The 19,026-nt window shown below is 33.6% G+C and overlaps 1 protein-coding gene across 2 annotated transcripts; it reads right to left on the bottom strand.

The window, feature by feature from the left end:
• Positions 1-5,096: 5,096 nt before the first annotated feature.
• Positions 5,097-19,006, bottom strand: LOC145311996 (uncharacterized). 2 transcript variants are annotated; one of them, XM_080151071.1, is made up of 20 exons: positions 18,763-19,006; positions 18,256-18,306; positions 17,930-17,980; positions 17,210-17,273; positions 15,983-16,110; positions 15,438-15,599; positions 14,254-14,386; positions 13,726-13,996; positions 13,207-13,406; positions 12,881-12,973; positions 12,006-12,089; positions 11,568-11,696; positions 11,337-11,390; positions 11,031-11,081; positions 10,698-10,748; positions 9,448-9,618; positions 8,744-8,803; positions 7,702-7,974; positions 5,929-7,380; positions 5,097-5,708 (listed from the first exon to the last, which is right to left on the bottom strand). In XM_080151071.1, exons 1-18 carry the CDS (start codon positions 18,916-18,918, stop codon positions 7,730-7,732), a joined length of 2,154 nt encoding a protein of 717 aa, XP_080007197.1. In that variant the 5' UTR covers positions 18,919-19,006; the 3' UTR covers positions 5,097-5,708; positions 5,929-7,380; positions 7,702-7,729. The 2 variants fall into 2 exon arrangements, with proteins under 2 accessions (XP_080007197.1, XP_080007198.1); XM_080151072.1 differs by having other exon boundaries at positions 5,929-7,355.
• Between the last annotated feature and the right edge of the window lie 20 nt (positions 19,007-19,026).

Below are 19,026 nucleotides of genomic sequence, written 5' to 3'. Positions count from 1 at the left end.
GTTGTTAAAAATGTAAAAAAAATTAACATGTTTAAAATGGACGTACGGACATTCTGGTAATGATTATAGAGTTGCTACGTTTTCTAAATCGTACCTAACTACTACAGGAATCACCATGCAAAGTTTGAAATCAATAGGACAATTTTAACATGCCTAAATTAACGAAAAAAGCTATCCGTTACGGACGGACGGACGGACGTACGGACGGATCGACCCTATTAAAAACTATTTTACTTATTTTTGAAAAATAGATAGTTTCCCTCAAAGTGCGTAGTCGAAATAGAAAAGTAGACCTTTCAAAGGTTGGACATAGGAAAAAAAACTTATTATCATATTATTTAATAATTAAAGGGGATTTTTTTTCAGTGCCCGATTTACACTTTGAGAGATTTTTTTGTAACATTACCAAAAGACTGACGGGCTCCTTGGTTTTCGGAATGTTTACAAGAACATCACCCGTTTGTCTTAAATAGTAGCTGAGGAAAAAACGTCTTACCTTATAGGAATGACGGGCATTTTGAATTAAAGAATATCTTCGCTAGTGAAAAGAATAACTGCGTATTTATTTAACTGGCCAAGAAATAGAAATTCAGAGAAAAGGTATTTTTAATCAAATAAGTTGATTTATTGTACTACTATGTTTAAATATTCCAGTTTTAAAGGATATATTTTTTTTTACAATTAACGTGTATTTCCTATTTTAAGGTAAATTTGTTCCAAACCAAAATTTTGTCTTTATAATAAATGTAATAGTATAGATGTATAACCCAGACAACTACCTGAATTCAATGTTGGGGACCTTATTTCGTCTGGTAGAAAATTGCTCTATGCTTTTTTTTGTAGTCACTTGAATGTGTTAATATTTACGTTGCTATTGGCTGAAGTTCAAAGACCCAATTGAAAGTCGGCACAGTTATTTAACATTCCAGGTTTAATGTCTTTTTTTGTTAACCATTTTTTTTGCAAGAGTGGTCATTGGTGACATATTACAGACCTTGCGATATTCTAATTGCATGATAACAGTTCTAATTACTATTATAACTATTAGCGACCGTGGCTTAACAGATTACGCATCCGCTCGGAGTCGGGGAGCCATAACTGAAGACGATAAAAATGGTTCCTACTGCTACTAAGTCAGATGTTCAACATTAAAAGGGGGAATGACTTGGCCAAATACTGCACATTTAGGACTTCCAGACAAAAGTTATGTAATCAAAGAATTGGTTGTCTGTCGGGTTTTACTTACCCTCGTGACAACAAGAGTGCCACATAAATCTTATAATATTAAGATGATATTGTAGAAAATATTTGGAAAGCTAATATGTAAATACAGATTAAAACTCGACCAATCAAAACCACACAAATTTTCAGACATTTACGTAATAGGTTTTGCCAAACTATGCAAAATTTATTCACATAATTCTTTTAATTTGTCCGCATAAAACTACAAAAAAACTTCACAAGATAATGGCACAACAAAATAAACTAAATAAAACCATTTATAACCAAAAAATACTTGAAAAAAATTATGAACAACACACAAGTCTCATGAAAAAAAAACAAATATTTTTTCCTGCTTATTTTATGTTCGGTGTAAATATAATTTAATTTTCAATATGTAAAAAGGTTCTGTCTACGATTATGGGTTTACAATGGTAAATCCGCAAATAATGTTGCTAGCTGACCAATTAGACTGACCCGTTTTGGACATTTCTACCCGATTAGGCTTACCCGTTACAAACAATTATCGCCTCTTCTCCCATTTGAAATGTAAACTTATTGACAGTACATATAGATTCATTATGGTTAATCCTATTATATAAAGTGGTAAGCTTTTTATGTCTGTGGCGGAGGATCTCGCTAACCACCGAACCAACATGTTTCTCATTTACATAAAATCTTCTTATTTGTACCCAGGTCGCTTTAGGCTATTTAATTATTACATCTAAGTTTGGTTTTAGGCTATTTTCCAACTTTCCTTATTCCTTCGAATACATAGCTCCTAGATACTAAGAGCGCAGCTGCTATTTATCCTTATACTAAACAGGATGTTTGTTTGTCTGTGTGTGTATCTGTGTGTCTGTACCGAAGGATCTCGCTAACCGCTGAACCGATCGGGTTCTCCTTAACAGGGTAGATTGTCATATGTCCCAGGAAGGTTTATAACTATTTTGGGGGAGGGTACCACCACCCTCCCAAGAGAAATCACAATAAAATCAAAAATATTAAATATTTCCGCCGCATAGTGTCGCTAGCATAGTCGCGCTACGTAGTCGCGCTGCGTAGACGCATGAATTTAACAGTTGATAACATAGACAAGTTATTTCTCAAATTAGATATTTAAAATAAAAAAAAAACATTTAAAGTCCACTAGAGGCCTCTAGGGGCGTAGCCGCTAGTTTTATTTAAAGTATTAGGGTTTTTCTTGTCTGAAGTTATAGATTTCAAAAATCGTTGGTCTGGTTCTACTTTGCAATGAAGCTATATAAATGTCTTGGGATGGCTTTAGGTTATTCTCCTGACCACGTCCCTCCTATCCCTAGAGGCTAGGGACGAGGCAACTAGTTACAACTGTATATTAATAACTCAATGAAAGTTATTTCCTTAAGCTATAAATCTAATAATAAAATGATTTAATTGAAATGTTTTAATCACTGTACAAATATAGTTTTAGTTAATCAAGACCTCAATAATTAACTATCAATCCTTTTTATATTAACATAGAATAACAAATGTATAGAGAAATGCATAAAGATGAGTGGAATCCTATAAACCTTATATAAAAGTAAAATGCTGTCACTCTATGGCTCTCTTTAAGGGTCTCAATATAATTAAGCTTCTTTTAGGTCTAGGGTAGGTTTTAACTGTTTTGAGACAAGGTTACACTCTCAAACCTTTGCAACCACTAATTTTACCCCCTCAAAATGAAAAGCTTGGACGTCAAAATCAAAATAAAATTCTATAAAAAATGTTCTGTGTAAGTTATTTAAAGATCTGAATGGTAAAAACCTGGTAATAGTGTCTAACTTTTTATCATTGTGACGTAACAAAAAACAAAGGATGAGAGGGGAGGTGGGAAAGGAAACCCCTAAAAAAAAGATGGATTTTTGTTACGTCACAAAGATAAAAAGTTAGTCACTATTACTAGGTTCGAATGGTAAAGCTTAAGCTCCTACTGAGATAATGATACTTAGATTATTAACCAGGGATAAGGGATGGGAAACGTAAGAAAATATTATTCCAGGCCTATTTTCCAACTAGGCCTAAAAAACTAGTTTCGGGATGACGCAGTAGTTAGATTTGAAAACTATGAACAATGATGAAAGAGCTATTATATGAATGCAAAGAAAAAAAGTATAGAATTTTATAGAATTTTATGATAGATTTTACCTATCATAAAATATAATAAAAACTTTTCAAAGAACCAATATGTTAGTGGCTTTAAGTAGAATCCCGTTATTACTTCGCCAACCCCCGCCCCCCCCCCCATTTAAAAAAAATTTTTTTTTGAGATGGTTAAATCTGATTTATTTTCAAACATTTTAAGGGGGGATCTACTTCACCCCAAAATTTGTATATAGAAATAAACACCGCTTTAGCTCCCCAGCTTTAATAAATAAATTAAGTAGAATTGAATAAGTACATGGGTAACATTCTATCAACTAATTGTTCCATAGCAAACATATAAATTAAGAATTAAAAAAAAAAAATTATTTTACGTTAAATATTAACAGAAAAGTTCAATTAAGTGTGCAATAATTTTTACCAAAATTAATGAAATTTTTTTTTAACAAAACACAGTACACTTTTATTTACATATTGAACTAGTTTTGTATTTGTGATCATTTAGATGGGTTATCAATTCCACATGAAATGTAACTTTTAAATTGTCTAAAGACATGAGTTTTTCACATTGTTCTAAAGTATAAAATGTTGAATCCTACTCAGTCTTCAAAAAACGATCTCTCAATTTATGTTTTGCTATATGGACATTTATTAATGTGTAAATTTAATAATAAGTTGATGTGATTGAACGTCATATATATTGTTGTCATTCTAATAGCAGAAAGTTTCCATTGTTGTCTTTCTAATAGCAGAAATTTATGTTTGCTTCAATTAATTTAGCCAATAATGAACTGGGGGACGCGTTTGTTATTAATTAATTGGTTAATGCTAAAAGCAAGTTTCAGGCTATTAGATATTGGCCTACAGCCAATGAGGAACTGGGGGAAATGAGTTGATTTTATAGGCAAAAAAGAAAAGTTGCCCCATCACTTTTAAAAGGAGGCTGAGACCTAATTTTCGGTCAGGTTTCCCATCCCTTATCCCTGATTAACTAACTATTTTGTTATTAGTTAGCGAGGAGACTCTTCATTTAAGGTCTTCCTCCTTGGGTAATATTTTAAAAATAGTATGTATGTTAAAATAGTCATATATCTTTATGTTATTTCTCGGCTATCATAAACGAAAAACTAGATAATACATTTTTCTCCATACTATCTGTAAATATAGGCTTGTCTGTTTTGTTTTACCCAGCTGATCTAAAATCCGCATGAAAACTAAAGGAACGACGCATGCATACGACGCAATACCATTATTTTCCTCGATGTAAAAAAAAGGCGCATGTGCACGCATTTGAGCTGATACGATGCTTTTTTATTATTTTTCTCGATATGCTCATACGACGTACGTGTTTTTAAAGGCATCGCATTTTGGACCTGTTTTGCGATGGAAAAATAAAAAATGCGTCGGGTTTTATTTAATATTTATTCGAGGGAAAAAAAATAAAATTACGGCGAATGCATCGTATGAGTAAGTCATTTTTTTTTATAAAATTGGTTGGAGTTATATTATAATACGATGGGTTTATTTATTGCGAAAAAAAAATACCTGGAGGGGAAAAAAATAAAATTACGGCATATGCATCGTATGAGTACGTCATTTTTTTTATAGAAAATTGGTTGGAGTTATATTATAATACGCCAGGTTTATTTATTGCGGAAAAAAATACCTGGAGGAAAAAAAAAATAAAATTACGCGTATGCATCGTATGAGTACGTCATTTTTTTTATATAATTGGTTGGAGTTATATTATAATCATCATCGCCATTTATCTCTTCTTTCCAGAGCATAGGCCACGCACAATGGTTCTCCATTTATCTTTGAATTGGGCCTCAGTAGAGGCTTCACTGAAAGATGAAAAATTCTTCTTTCTCAGTTCCTCAAGGAATTCCCTCCTCCAGGTTGTTTTTGGTCTGCCTGGTTTCCATTTTCCTGTGAAGAGGTCCCAAGTCAAGGCTTGATTGGTTAAATTGGTATTATTTTATATTTTGTAGCTTAAAACTGGCAACCAAATGATACAAATTATCAGGAAGGGAAACTTTATTCACTCCCAAGATAAAGCATACAGACCCTGTTTACGTAAAATCGTCAAAACTTCCCCCCCTCCCCCTTATTTTTCTATGAAAAATAGCTAACCGTTCCGGACGGACCAACCCTAATTATATAAAAGCTTGGCTTTTAAAAACAAAATTCAAATGAATAGACTGAATGTTGCTAATAACAATATATTGTTCCATAAAAATTTTTCAATACACAAAATTTCCAAGCGTTATGATGTAAAATATATTTATAGGTACATTTAGTATTGCAAAAAATTCCTACGCATAAGATCCCCGCAGTTTATGAAAGCCGTCAGCTGAATACCGCTGAAAAAAATAATTAAATATGAGTATTGTTAATAAAAAATTAAATCCTATAAATAATGGTTCTGTTTTATAGAGATAAGGGAAGTAAATTCTTGTATCAATATTTATTTGCACCAATGAAAATTCTTGTAAAATTATAGCAGTGATCTTTACCAATTATTAGTAACATGACTTAAACTATGTATGTACTATCTAACCACTGTCTATCTTGATATATTACCTTTTTGTCTTGGACTGACATGTTGTGTTAGCCCATCCATCTCATCCGTTGACATCAATTGGCTGCATGTTTTTTCCATAGGTCCTGAACTGTGAGCTGTGTTCGGTTCTGTAGGCAGACAAAGTGATGAATGGCAGTCATACATTTATCACTTTAGGAAGGGTCAATTCTAGCTTCATTGCTGTTTAAAAACTTGCTGAAACCAGAGCGAAGTTGAGACAGAGTTGATCGGGTTGTCCTGGGCGGAGATTTTTCAGCTTAATTGATCTTGGGGGGGGGGGCGTCCGACTAGCTCTCCCCATTGTTTTTTATTACTAAGTCACTCAGCCGATAATATTCTGAAAGTAAATAGGTATAATCATAAATATAATTTTCTAGATATTGCACAAATATAATTCACTGGTATTGACATAAGGGTTACACAGTCTTTTGAAGGAAACACATAGGGAAATACTGCTTCAAATATAATTTTCTAGATATTGCACCAATATAATTCACTGGTATTGACAAAAAGATTTTTTAAGGTAACACAGAGGGAAGTATTGTTTCACAGCCAATGCAATTTTCAATTAAATACAATAAAAATAAGGTATAAGCCAGAAGAACAAATGCCATCACAATTGAACACTTGAAACATAATATTAAAGACTAGATAGATAGATATCACTAGAAATTTCCATAATAATGCCAAAAAAAACATGAAAGAATAGGACCAACAAGGATAACAACATCCATAAAAGCGAAGCTCTGGAATGGTAGTACAAACGAACATTAACACTTGTAGAGTGTCTGAACTTAATTATCAGAATATAAAGGTATGAGTTTAAACATAAATAAAAGTATGTTTTTGTGCAAAACTGCTTATTATTACTGCCAGGATATTATTTTGGGACATATTTACATTTTTAGGACTTGATTATAGAGATGCTTTGCTTATAACAATATACCTTAATATAATAGAAATCACTAAGCAAAAAAATCAGATGAATAGGATAATTTTATAACATAGATAATTGTTGTTTAAAAGGTTGAAAATAAACATGCTTTAATGGACGTACGGACTTTCTGGTAACGATTATAGAGTTGCTACGATTTCAAAATCGTTCCTATCTGTTATAGGAATCAGCAGGCAAACTTTGAAATCGATAGGACAATTCTTACATGTCTAAAATAACGAAAAGAGCTGACCATTCCACTTAAAAAGCTAACCGTTACGGACGGAAAGACCCTAATTATAGAAGAGGTTCGCTTTTAAAAATGAAAGAACTGTGCCGACTCTCATTTGGGTTCTTTAAAATTAGGTTGGGGATATTAACACAGCCAAGTAGCAGACAACAATTGGCTTGCAGATGAAAAAGGTCCTTTGAAAAAGGGGGGAGTTAGTTAACTTTATATACATCTGGACTAAAGATCTGTTTATACAATAGCTAATGTGAAATTAAATTACGTTTCCTGGAAGAAAAAAAAATATAAGCTCATTTTCGGCAGAAATTTAGTTTACCTTTAACTAAAAACAATAAAACAACCACTTTCCGTAGTCAAAATATGCCAAAAAAAAATCTGTTTAACTTAAAAAGTTTTTTTTTCATATAAAACCTTGGTGAAACTCAATTTATATATAGTCGATATAATCATATTAAGCATAAAACTAGTGTATGTTCACCAATAAAATACTCAGGTTCGCTACTGGAAGGTGCTTAGATTCACTTGCTATCGTTAGTGCATGCACCCCTTTCAGCCAAAAATGAGCTAATAATCATGTTTAAACGCTACGTAATTCAATTTCGATATAATATCAATTCTAAATATCGTTTACAGCAATTTTTTCTTGAATTAGTTTCTTGCAAAAATCTTTGCTTTTCCTTGGGGTTTCAACTTTATCCCCACGTATCTCGGAAGACGATTTATTTTTTGACCCGGCGGGTCTTCCCCGTCCGCGAGTTGGTCCTCCGCCTTTAACTTTTCCTCCACCATGTCCTTCTCTTCCTCCATGTCCTTCTCCTCCTCCTTGTCCTTTTTCTCCTCCAAGATCGAACCCTGGACCTTCTAAATGAATAAATAAATGTAAATATTTTGTTTATTAATTAGGGTTGGCAATCCGCTTAATTTTTGGGCCAATTTTGGAATCCGAATCCGGAATTTTAATAGCCGATTTCGGATTCTTAATTGGCAGGCTAAAATTAGCGTCTTGAGTTTTTTCTTTCAACTTCCCCTTTTTGAATGCAAAGATTATCATCATTATATATAATATCTTTTAAAATCTGGTTTGATTCTCGGCAGTTAATTTTAGATAACACCAAGAACATTATTTTTTATGTCATATGTAGCACTTAATTTAAATTTTAAAAAAAAGTCTTAAAATATTGCTAGAATCCTGAACCCGGAATTCGCCAAAAATAAGAATCCGGAATCCGCCACTCTTTTTGACGGATTTTTTTAAGAATCCGGTCCAAAAGTTCGACGGATTGCCATAACTATTATTAATACTAGCCAAAGCTTTAAGAAACATCTCCCCTCACCCAATTTCAGCAATATTTTTGGCATTAAAACATTAAGCATTCTGAAAAAAATTGTCAAGACACAGAATGAAGATTGAACAGGAAATTTTATACTTCCCCCTCTCCCTCGAAATCGGCCCCCTTGCCTATCTAGCCGCAGGCGCCATATAACCTCAACTATTTCAACCTTATCTAACTCAGTTACTTCACCAGGGGGGAGGGGGTTGGTTGGTATAAAATTGGAAAAACTTAATAAATTTTTATTTACGATAATAACAATGGTTTATTGACATTAGGTCATTTTTATTAATTCATACCTTGAACTACATTTGGCCTAACTGGTGAAACAGGTCTTTTAAACTTGAAATCTGGTACTCCTAAACAAAACATATATTACTTGTATTAATATACCATATTGAATGACTTTGGGGACTAGCGCACCATTGAAGCTAACTCGCTGAGTTAGTTTTGAATATAGCAGACAAGTATCAATAAAAATATTTAGCACTTAATTTTTATTAGACCGAAAAAAGGGGGGAGGCGCCTGTGACACTTTTTCATGCCAAAACTAATAGTCAAAGGGACTAGACTAAGAATAAAGTTACAACACTACAATTTGGCATGGCAGTTGCTTGGTACGATGTGGAACTGTGAAGAAACAGCGGCGGAACCCTCACCCTTGCCAAAAACCGCCGTTTCCTGCCAAAGTTTATTTTGCTTTTTCTCGTCAAATTAGACAATTTTGAATTGATTGAGACAACCTTTTTTTCAACTAAAAGTGTCGAGCGAACATGGAAGGGAAATATTTTTTTAAAAGTTTTGTTAGAAGGGGGGGTGGGGACTTTTCTTATCGAGGGGGTGGAGATACCCTCCCCTAAAAAAGTTAAAAACCTTCCCTGGATCTATAAGAAGCTTCATTGCAATGGAGAACCTTACAGGTTCATCAATAGGCGATATCTATGTCTACAGACGGACAAAAAAATTTCTACTTTTAATGTAAAAGGATTACATATTAAAATACCTTTGCCTGCTTCAAACGTGAACTTCTCCCATGCATCATTATGCATTTGGAGTAGTGTTTCCTGGTACACTTGTGGTATCTGGTGGCTCGCTTTATGGCAAACATTCATGTGAACATTCTTGAGAATGTTTGCCATTCTCATGTTGCATAATCCGCAAACATGTTGCTGATCTAAAATTATACAAATTTTCAAAGATTCTCTAAAAAAAGGGCGTGTTATGGATTATTTCAGTTGCATGCTAACATTTTTACTAGAAAAGATTAACGTCCGTTTCGGCATTAACGTTATACGGGCTGAAAGACCAATATACTGGATGCGGCTCAATTCCAGCTCAGTATCCATGTGGATATTTAGATACTATTGGAGTCATTTTTGGATACTCAGCTACCATTGGGAAAATGTGTGGATATTCAACTACCATTGGCGGGGGGGGGGGGGGGGGGGGGGGAGTTTTAAAACTATTATTTTGGATTTTGCAACAAAGGTTTTGATAAGAAATGTTATAGAATTAACTTATATTAGTAGCATAACATTTATATAAATAAAATTTAAACATGTTTTTTTTCATATAATATCATAAATGAAAGCAAAGTTATTCTACATTTCTAGGGTAATGTATCAACTTTATAATCGTGGCTTTAGGGATTTTTGTCCATATAAAACAAAGGATTTTAGGCCCTGTAGATTGATCATTTTCAAAAGCAAGGCTTTTCTATAATAAAGGTCTGTCCGTTTGTACATAACTTACGTTGGTTTAGGCATTTTAAAATTGTCCGTATGCCAAACTACGCTTTCAATAATTTTGTCATCCTTGTGCAATGTGCAATAAGTGGGTGGATATTTTTCGGCTTCTTTATACATAATAAGTTGAAGACAAAAACATACATGGATTGATTTATATCTAAATGATATTTATTTGTTATAAGTTTGAAGATATCTAATTTGAATGTAATAAAAAATGTATAAGTATTACATAAAAATAATGTTTTTTAAAATTTTTTAAATCAGTCTAGAAAAATAGACAGTTAAATGATAGGTGTTAATTGCTTACATTAATTTGCTTTATTGTCATGAGAAGCATTACGAAATACCAATTAGGAAACTTTTGTGGATATTCAACTACCATAGGGGAAAAGTGTGAATATTCAACTACTCTTGGGAATAATGCGTGGATACTCAGCTACTTTTAGGGAATTCGTGGATACTCAGCTGGTATTGATTAATAAAAAAAAACCAATGGAATTCTTACCTACAACTTTTTGAGTGCTGGTCCAAATATCCTGGCTGAATTCATTAGCATCTAAATAAATATATGAAAATGTTAACTCTTACAAAATTTGTAAGGGTCTTTTGAAACATGCCAGAGTAATGGACAAAGTAATTATATGAATTTTAAGTAGTAAAGCTACTCTATAATTTAAAATGTTCATCTGTATTATTTCCGATAGGTATACTAGCATAGCAAGATAAGTAACTACGTGTTTCTCATTCGCATTGCAAATGTTAAACAAATATTTCTTATGTCTAACTTTATACGGATATGCAATGCAACCAAAATCATATGTTGAAAGTTAAAATATACCTTCTTGGGTGCTTTTGAAGTCATCATCATCATCATTGTCATTGTCCATTACTAAAACAAAACATTTTATCAATGTTAATTTCAGTACTTACTAGAATACTTTTAAAAACATTAGGTAGCAAAAAAACAGTTAATTATAATTTAAACCCTGTCGTTGTGGTTAAAACTTACAATATAAAACCACGTTTGTCATGGGTTAAAACAAAAAAAAAACTCTTGGTCATATTCAAAACCTGGGTTTAAGGGTTACTAAGTTAGAGATCAACAACGACCAAACATTAAAATGTTAAAAGTTAAGATCAATACCTTTTTCTCTATCTTGATAAAAATCCATTGTTGGACCATATTGACTTTGAGCATCTAAAAAATGCAAGGTAATTAGAGGATATCAAATATTTCAACTTTTGCAACTGAATATGGATAAAAAAAAAATAAGGTTATTGGGTCCTAACAAAACACTCATTAACACTAAACTATGAGATTATGCTAAGGAAAACTTAAAACTACTATGTAGAGCAAAGTTATGAAATTACTAACCGATTAATTCTATGCCAGGATGTTCTTTCTTGTAGTGGTGCTCTATTTCTTTTAGTGGCAGAACTTTTGAACAAGTTGAACATTTTGTTCCCACACCCTTGCCAACATCCACTTCCATGCTCTCCTCTTCTAATATACAGTGGTATATATTCTGCACGGGATCTCCGGCTAAAGGGGGGAGGGGGAAATAAAACTATCTGCAGAAGGGGAAAAAAATTGAGGAAATAAACAGTCCTGAAAACATTTTTTCCTTTTCTTTCCCCTCCTCAGGGGGAATAAAGAAGAAAAATATGTGTGTGGTGGAAAAAATGAATGAAAAAAAGAGTATTGAAAACATATTTTTTTAACTAATCTTTGAGGGAGAAACAAGGTTGGGGGGCTGAAATATTTTTTTGCTGGATGGGGAAAAAATGGGGAAAATGTGCAGAATATACGCACCTGCTAGTAAATTAATTGATTCTGTACTTCCAGTAAGTTGACGGGAGTCCATTACACCTTGGTCCGTGTCCACAATACTTGAATCTGGAACAAAAACAAATTCAATGTCATCCTGTACATTCTTAATTTAGTACACATATTACTAGAATACATGCAACAATGTATTATGCCAGGAACACGCAAAATTGCAATTGTTTATCAAGGGGGGGGGGGGAGGGGATTAAGTTCTGACACTTTTGCGTAAACAGTAATCATAGGCTTTGTCTTTGGAGTCAAAGGATAGATTATTTAACAATAAAGTTTATTTTGGGGATGTAGTTTTCCTATTTCCAGGTACTGCAGGCCTCCAGGTAGTCTCTGGAAAAGATGAAATTTTTTTTTAAAGAGTTAGGATTCAACTTATAAAACAAAATATGCATCTTTTTTCTTAAAATAAGTAAATAACATTCAAAAAGATGCATATTTTGTTTTATAATTTGACTTCTAACTCTAAAAAGAAATTTTATGACTCTGGCAGAGAACAAAATTTTTTAAAATTAGGTTAGGTTATAGGCTAGGGGGACGAGAACCAGCGGCTAGGCATGCTGTAGGGCCGAGCGCTGCAGCTAGGCAGGCAATAATGCTGAGCGCAGCAGCCAGAGTTTATAGTTCTGTCTGGGTCTGGATGGAGTATTAATTTAAAAGAAATTGAGAAAAAAAAGAAAAAAGAGGATACTATCATAAATCCCCCCTCCCCCCCCAAAAACTATAAAAATTGCAACTTCTGAGCTTACAAGCCCCTATAAGTAATGTGCCTAAATGAAAGTTGAAACATAATTCAGTCCTAAATATTATACTAGAATATCATTTCTTTCCTCCCCCCACCCCCCTCTTACCCTCCAAGTCATTCGGGGATACACTTGTAGTTCTTCCATCTTTTTCAACTACGATTTCAAATAAAATCTGTTCTTCTGAAGATTGTGTCTGGACTAGAATAAAAAAAAGTTATGTATTACAAGATAAACAATTTAATTACACGTCACTGTCAAAGATATTTTCTGAACAATAGGGATGTGACAGATGGCAGATGTGACACTTTTTTCAACCAAAACTAAAAGTCAAAGATACTCAATTAAAAAAAAGGAGATGCAGCAATTTAGTTTGGCATGCCTTGGCACTAGAAACCATTCCTTAGTGAAAGAAAACAATAAGTTTAAAATACCTGAAGACTTTGCAGTTGTAATCGAGTCAGAATACCGAGGCTTTTTGTGAAGCTTTGGTGCTTTTACACGATCATTGTAGACTTTCACGTATTGTTCATTTATAAAGTTAGATTCTAATGTCGCCAGCACTCGCTTGCTGGTATCAGCCTCAACAGTTTGTTCATAAGTTCTTTTGGTGCTCTCCCTAGATCTTCTTGCTCTAGAATTTATTCAAGGGTAAATATTCACAGAGATAGGGGACAAAGGATTTTTTATTACACTTGTACCCAAAGTTTTTATTTATAACCTTTTCTTATTTGTTGGCCTAATAACTTTCTACACTTCAGTGAATTTTGATTGGTTTTTGAGTGTTTGAGCATTTCAACCAATAATTTTAGTCTACAGAAGGGGTAATTTTGGGTGTCATCATTGGTGATGTACATCAATCTATAAGCCATTGTCTTATCCCTTATGAAGCTTATGTGCATTTAATGTCCACATATTTTGTCAATATAATAGGTACACTAACTAACACTTACCTATCTCTGTGATTGCGCTTGTTGCGGGATTTCATTTTCCAAATAAGGATTTTGTACACACTTTCATGGGTCAACAAATTGCCCTGGATTTTTAGTCGGATGTTGCTGGATAAATTATTTTCTTCCAGTTTCATTGCAGCTTCTTCATGTTGACGCAGATCTTTAGCTGTGTGGTGCGTTTCTGGTCTGATTCCTTTGAGCAGTGATGGAACGTCAAGGTTTTTAGCGTAACTTCCACATTTGTCCTGAAGGATCTGAAGGATTTGTGAATCTAAAATAACATTAAAGCATTATGGTAATGTCATGTTATTCAGACAAAAATAATAATAGAGGGGGGGGGGGGGGGGGGTAATGCAATCATCTGGTAATCAGTGTGCAATTGGCACTTAGAATGAGTTTTGGTATCAAACAGGGTCACAACCACCCCCTCCCTTTTTAACAAGTGTATTATTATCAGTATCCATAATTTTGCTTTAAAAAAGCCCAAACACGGCTAGTCAGCTGAACCGCCAGCTTACATTTATTTACCTTCATGTTCAATGTCTGTAAGCCAGGAGTCTAATTGAATTCTGCTCTTACTTCCATCACCGTAGAGAGTATCTCGCACAAAGGAGTGCACATTCATCTGCTTGGTTATTAATTTTGTCATCCAGGATTCGTGCTAAAATGTACATCCAATATTAAATCAAAATTTTTTCAGAATAACTGAGAAGTAAAAACATAAATAAGCTGACGATTAGTTAAGTTTTACTATAACAATTTTTTTACTTTCTCGTCGGCTATGAATTATTTTCATTGATTTTTGTCTGCCAGGATAATAACTTGTTACGCGACAAATGTGCGCTCAGAACCTGCTAAATCCTTTAAACTGTTTTAACCTTTTTTTGAAAGGTATATCAAAAATATACTCGGACACCCAGTGTTTCGGAGCCGGAGCCGGGAGCAGCAACATTTTTGGTGGAGCCAGATCTGGAGCCGTATTTTTCGGTAAAAACGGTTCCGGCTCCGGATTAGCTAAAAATGATTTTTAAAAGTAATATTATAATTTGGCAACGGTCTATTTCCATATAATAAACTGAAAAACTATTGTTACTCAACAAATAGACACACATCCTTCTACTTTTATATAGCTTTCAATCAAATAAAAGCAAAATATTTTATATTATTTATTTTATTTTATCAAATTCAATAATGAAAAAAAAATGATATATTAATTTTAAGGTAGGAGCCGGAGCCGAAGCTGGAGCCGTATTTCAAAATACAGCTCCGCGGAGCCGCATCAAAATTATACGGCTCCGACACCCTGCTGACACCAACTGCAAAGTCAAAAATGAGAACACATCGATTTTTATTAGGATTTTAAAGTTTATTTTTTACTATGGATTAAATCGATTTTACTGAATTGTGATGTTTCTTTCCTTTGTGGATAAAATACTCAGCTTTTAGAGTGTATTGCTTCATAAATATTGTATGCTAGTATACGGTAAAGTTAGGTCTTTTATTTTTATCTATCAAAACTAATTAAAAATCAATTCTTTACAATATATCTATGAATTACCATAAAAATGTTTCATGTCTATTATACATTAAAACACATAAAAATTTACTTAATCCATAGTAAAAAATGTTTCCCCTTCTTTTTCTCTAACGGATGAACGGATATTTCGAATTATAGAATAGCTTTACTACTAAAAAATGTAGTCAATACATACCACGCATTCTCGTTTCTCCATATTCTGTAGGAGATAAAGCCACTTTTCTCTTGTATTAATATCCTCATTCTCATCTATGTACCTTACTTCTTCCTTTTTCTCTGTTGAATGGATTTCCCGTGCTTCTTTAAAGTTTTCACCAAACATCTCCTTCATTGTACTCTAAATAAATAATAATGGACGTTATAACAATATACTAATAGAAATTTTTTCCATTAGGTTAGGTTAGGTTATAGGCTAGAAGGCTAAGTGCCAGCGGTTAGGCATGCTATGATGACATTATGCGGCCATGGTAATTATTATTTTTCTACAGGGGAGGTAAGGAGGTGCGGGTGATACAAATTTTTAAATGGTTAAAAACAATTCCTAAAAGGCTACCTATTGCCTAATAAGATACCTAAATATATGAAATAATATTTAGAACAAAAATAGTGTTGTAATTGTAGTAGATTAAATTACCTAACAACCTTCACCTTATTTTAGACAACATAAGATTTCATCACCTTGGACCCTAATTCTTACTTAGAAACTTTTTTATAACTTACCATATCAAGACATAAATCGTCTAAGTTTGTCTTCAAGTTTGTCATTTCTTCTTGAATATAATTTAGTCTGGTGTTTGAGACGGAGGTTATGCTTTCCACCATTTCTGTTTGGAAACGAAGCAGGGAGGCTAAAGAAATAATAAAAATATAAATTTATTATTTTTTGGTTGGAACACTCACCAAAAACATAATTTCTTATTGTAATCAATGCTGCAATGTACCCATTACTTTTTAAAATTTTCATTGCAATATCCATTACTTTAACAACAAGTGGAGACATGAATAAAAAGAATTTCGCAGCGCTTTTCAAACATTGCCAAATTATCTAGTCTAGAATATTCATTAAAGTATTGCTTAATAACCGATTAATAAGATTAAAACCAATTCAGGAGTGTATATTCTGCAAATTTGACCCGGCAGAGGGGGTGGGGGGTAAAAAATAAAAAAATATGTGGTTGGGGGAAAAAAAGTAAAAATTAAGAGTAATGAAAGCATTTTATTCCCACTTTTCTCCTCTCTTTGGTGAAAGAAAAAAATATGAGAATATGTGAGAGGGGAGTTAATATGAATAAAATAAAGAGTTTTGAATATATTTTTCCATTTTATGCCCTTCCTTGCTGGAAAAAAATTGGAGGGGAAATAAAACCAAAAAAAATTTGCAGCAGAGGAAAAAAAATGAGTCTTGTGCAGAATAAACAACCCTGAACCAATTTTTAGCCAGTGCCTTCAGTAATGTGGGGGTAAAAACAAACTGCTCTTAATCGCAGAATGGTACATTTATTTTCTGCATAAAGCTTTAAATAAGGGGGGAGGCAGATGTGCAACTTTTTGAAACCAAAACTAAAAGTCAACAAAGGAACTCAACTAAAAAAAAGAGTTACAGGTCTGAGATTTTGCATGACAGTTGCTTTATAGGGGTACAATATGGAACTGTGAAGAAACTGCGGCGCAACCGCCGAAAACCGCCGTTTCCCGCCGAATTTTTTTTGCAATTTCTCAGCGGTTTTCGGCGGTTGCGCCGCCGTTTCTTCACTGTTCCATATTGTAACCCTATAAAGCAACTGCCATGCAAAATCTAAGACCTGTAACTCTTTTTTTAGTTGAGTTCCTTTGGCTTTTAGTTTTGGTTTCAAAAAGTGGCACATCCGCCTCCCCCCTTTGTTACGATATATTAATATTCCAGTAAGGTTGAGAACTTAGGAAAATGTTATAAAGAACTGTACTTACACGTAAAAAAAGCACGCGTTTCCATCATCTCCTTCCTCCAAATGTCAACAGCACCGTTAATTATCTAAAACAATTAAAATTTGTGTAGAATACTATATCCAATTTATTATCTATGGAAACCTTCTCTTTCGTAATCATTCGAATCCAATTCTAATCCAGGGGATTAGAAACAGTTCTCAACCATACGAAAAAACTATTACAATGCGATACGAGAAATAAGTATTACCTAATTCAGTGAATTTTAAGAATTTTCCTAATTTAAAGATAATGTTACATAAAATGGGGATTTTTAATGCAACCATCTCGTAATCAGTGAGCAAATGGCACTAAGAGTTCGAATTTCGATCTGGAATTTTACATGAGTATTCCTTGGTAGGTCTATTTTCCCTAAATCGAACAAAATGTTGGAAAAGTAACAGCTGGCAGCTCAGCCGTTTTTTGCCTATTTTCAGGGCAAATTCAACATTAATTACGTAGCAATCAAATTTTTAAAACAGATTTTTGGTTTAATTCATGGTAAATGATAGCAATAACCATTTTTAAAATTTCTAGTACCAGCTGCTAAACGGCTAGAACCGGCTAAAAATGGCTGCCAGCGGCCAAGAGTATGAACAGTACATAGGGCTTGTGACGGGTCTAGAGGTAGGTTTATATGGGTGCTGAGCTCAAAAATGCTTCCAAATATAGTGGCGACCCGTCCATATTGTAAACTTTATGTACCTCAGTAATCTTGTCTTCCAATTGAGGCCTAGGCAAACTCTTCCTTATTTCCTTAATATTTAAGTTATGTTTATTGATATGCAATGTTACTAGTTCCTGTAAATAAGGGGGGAGGGAGTTAATCGAACCATCTCATAATCAATGCCAAGTTTCTTATAGTGGCGGCCCGTCCATATGGCAGCTGCCAGCGGCCAAGAGTAGAATGAGTACATAGGGCTTGTGACAGGTCTAGGGGTAGTTTTTTTATGGGTGCTGAGCTCAAAAATGCTTCCAAAAATAGTGGCGACCCGTCCATATGGCAGTAGACAATTGTAAACTTTTTGTACCTTAGTAATCTTGTCTTCCAATTGAGGCCTAGGCAAACTCTTCCTTACTTCCTTAATATTTAAGTTATGTTTATTGATATGCAATGTTATTAGTTCCTGTAAAAAAGGGGGGAGGGGGGGTAATAGAACCATCTCGTAATCAACGCCAAGTTTCTTAACAAAATTTGGATTCTAATTGCCATTTACGCATTGATTGCAAAATAATTGCATTACCCCCCCCCCCCCCCCCCCCCACAGTTTTTTATGGTGCCATTAATAATATACGTTAATTGTAAAGTTGAAAAAGATGTAATGCCTTTGAACTTTAATTTAAGGAACATCATATTTTTTTCCTGTTCTATGGTTTTAGCAAAAACTGCCTGCTAAAAGACTACTTTAGTCTAAATATTGTCATGGCTAACCATTATTTCTATCATATCCTACAAAAACATTTAAAGGTTCACTTTAACTAATACTTCCAACTTGTTCAATGCACTACCTGCAACTATCCTTTCTATGTATTCCTACCTCGGCAATCTCAAAATCTAATTTCCGATTTGCAACAGCTTTCTTTTGTTGTGAGGATGGTCCAGATATGCTTTTGCTTGGTTGTAAAGCTTGTTTGGCAGAAAAGTACGCCTGATAATTGAGATTGTCATCTTTGGCGTTAGTTGGGGTGTTCATCCTTTTAATGCATTTAATCTGGAAATGTAAATATAATATCAATAATATTTGGAATATATTTCCAATATGATTAAAATATTAATACATGTCATTACAAAAACAATTAAG

Source organism: Acartia tonsa, chromosome 2, assembly GCF_053477335.1.
Source record: "Acartia tonsa isolate MP-2025a chromosome 2, ASM5347733v1, whole genome shotgun sequence".
In the NCBI taxonomy this organism is placed as follows: domain Eukaryota; kingdom Metazoa; phylum Arthropoda; class Copepoda; order Calanoida; family Acartiidae; genus Acartia; species Acartia tonsa.
Note: the sequence above shows the minus strand (reverse complement) of the source record. Positions and strands in the feature narration are given on the sequence as shown.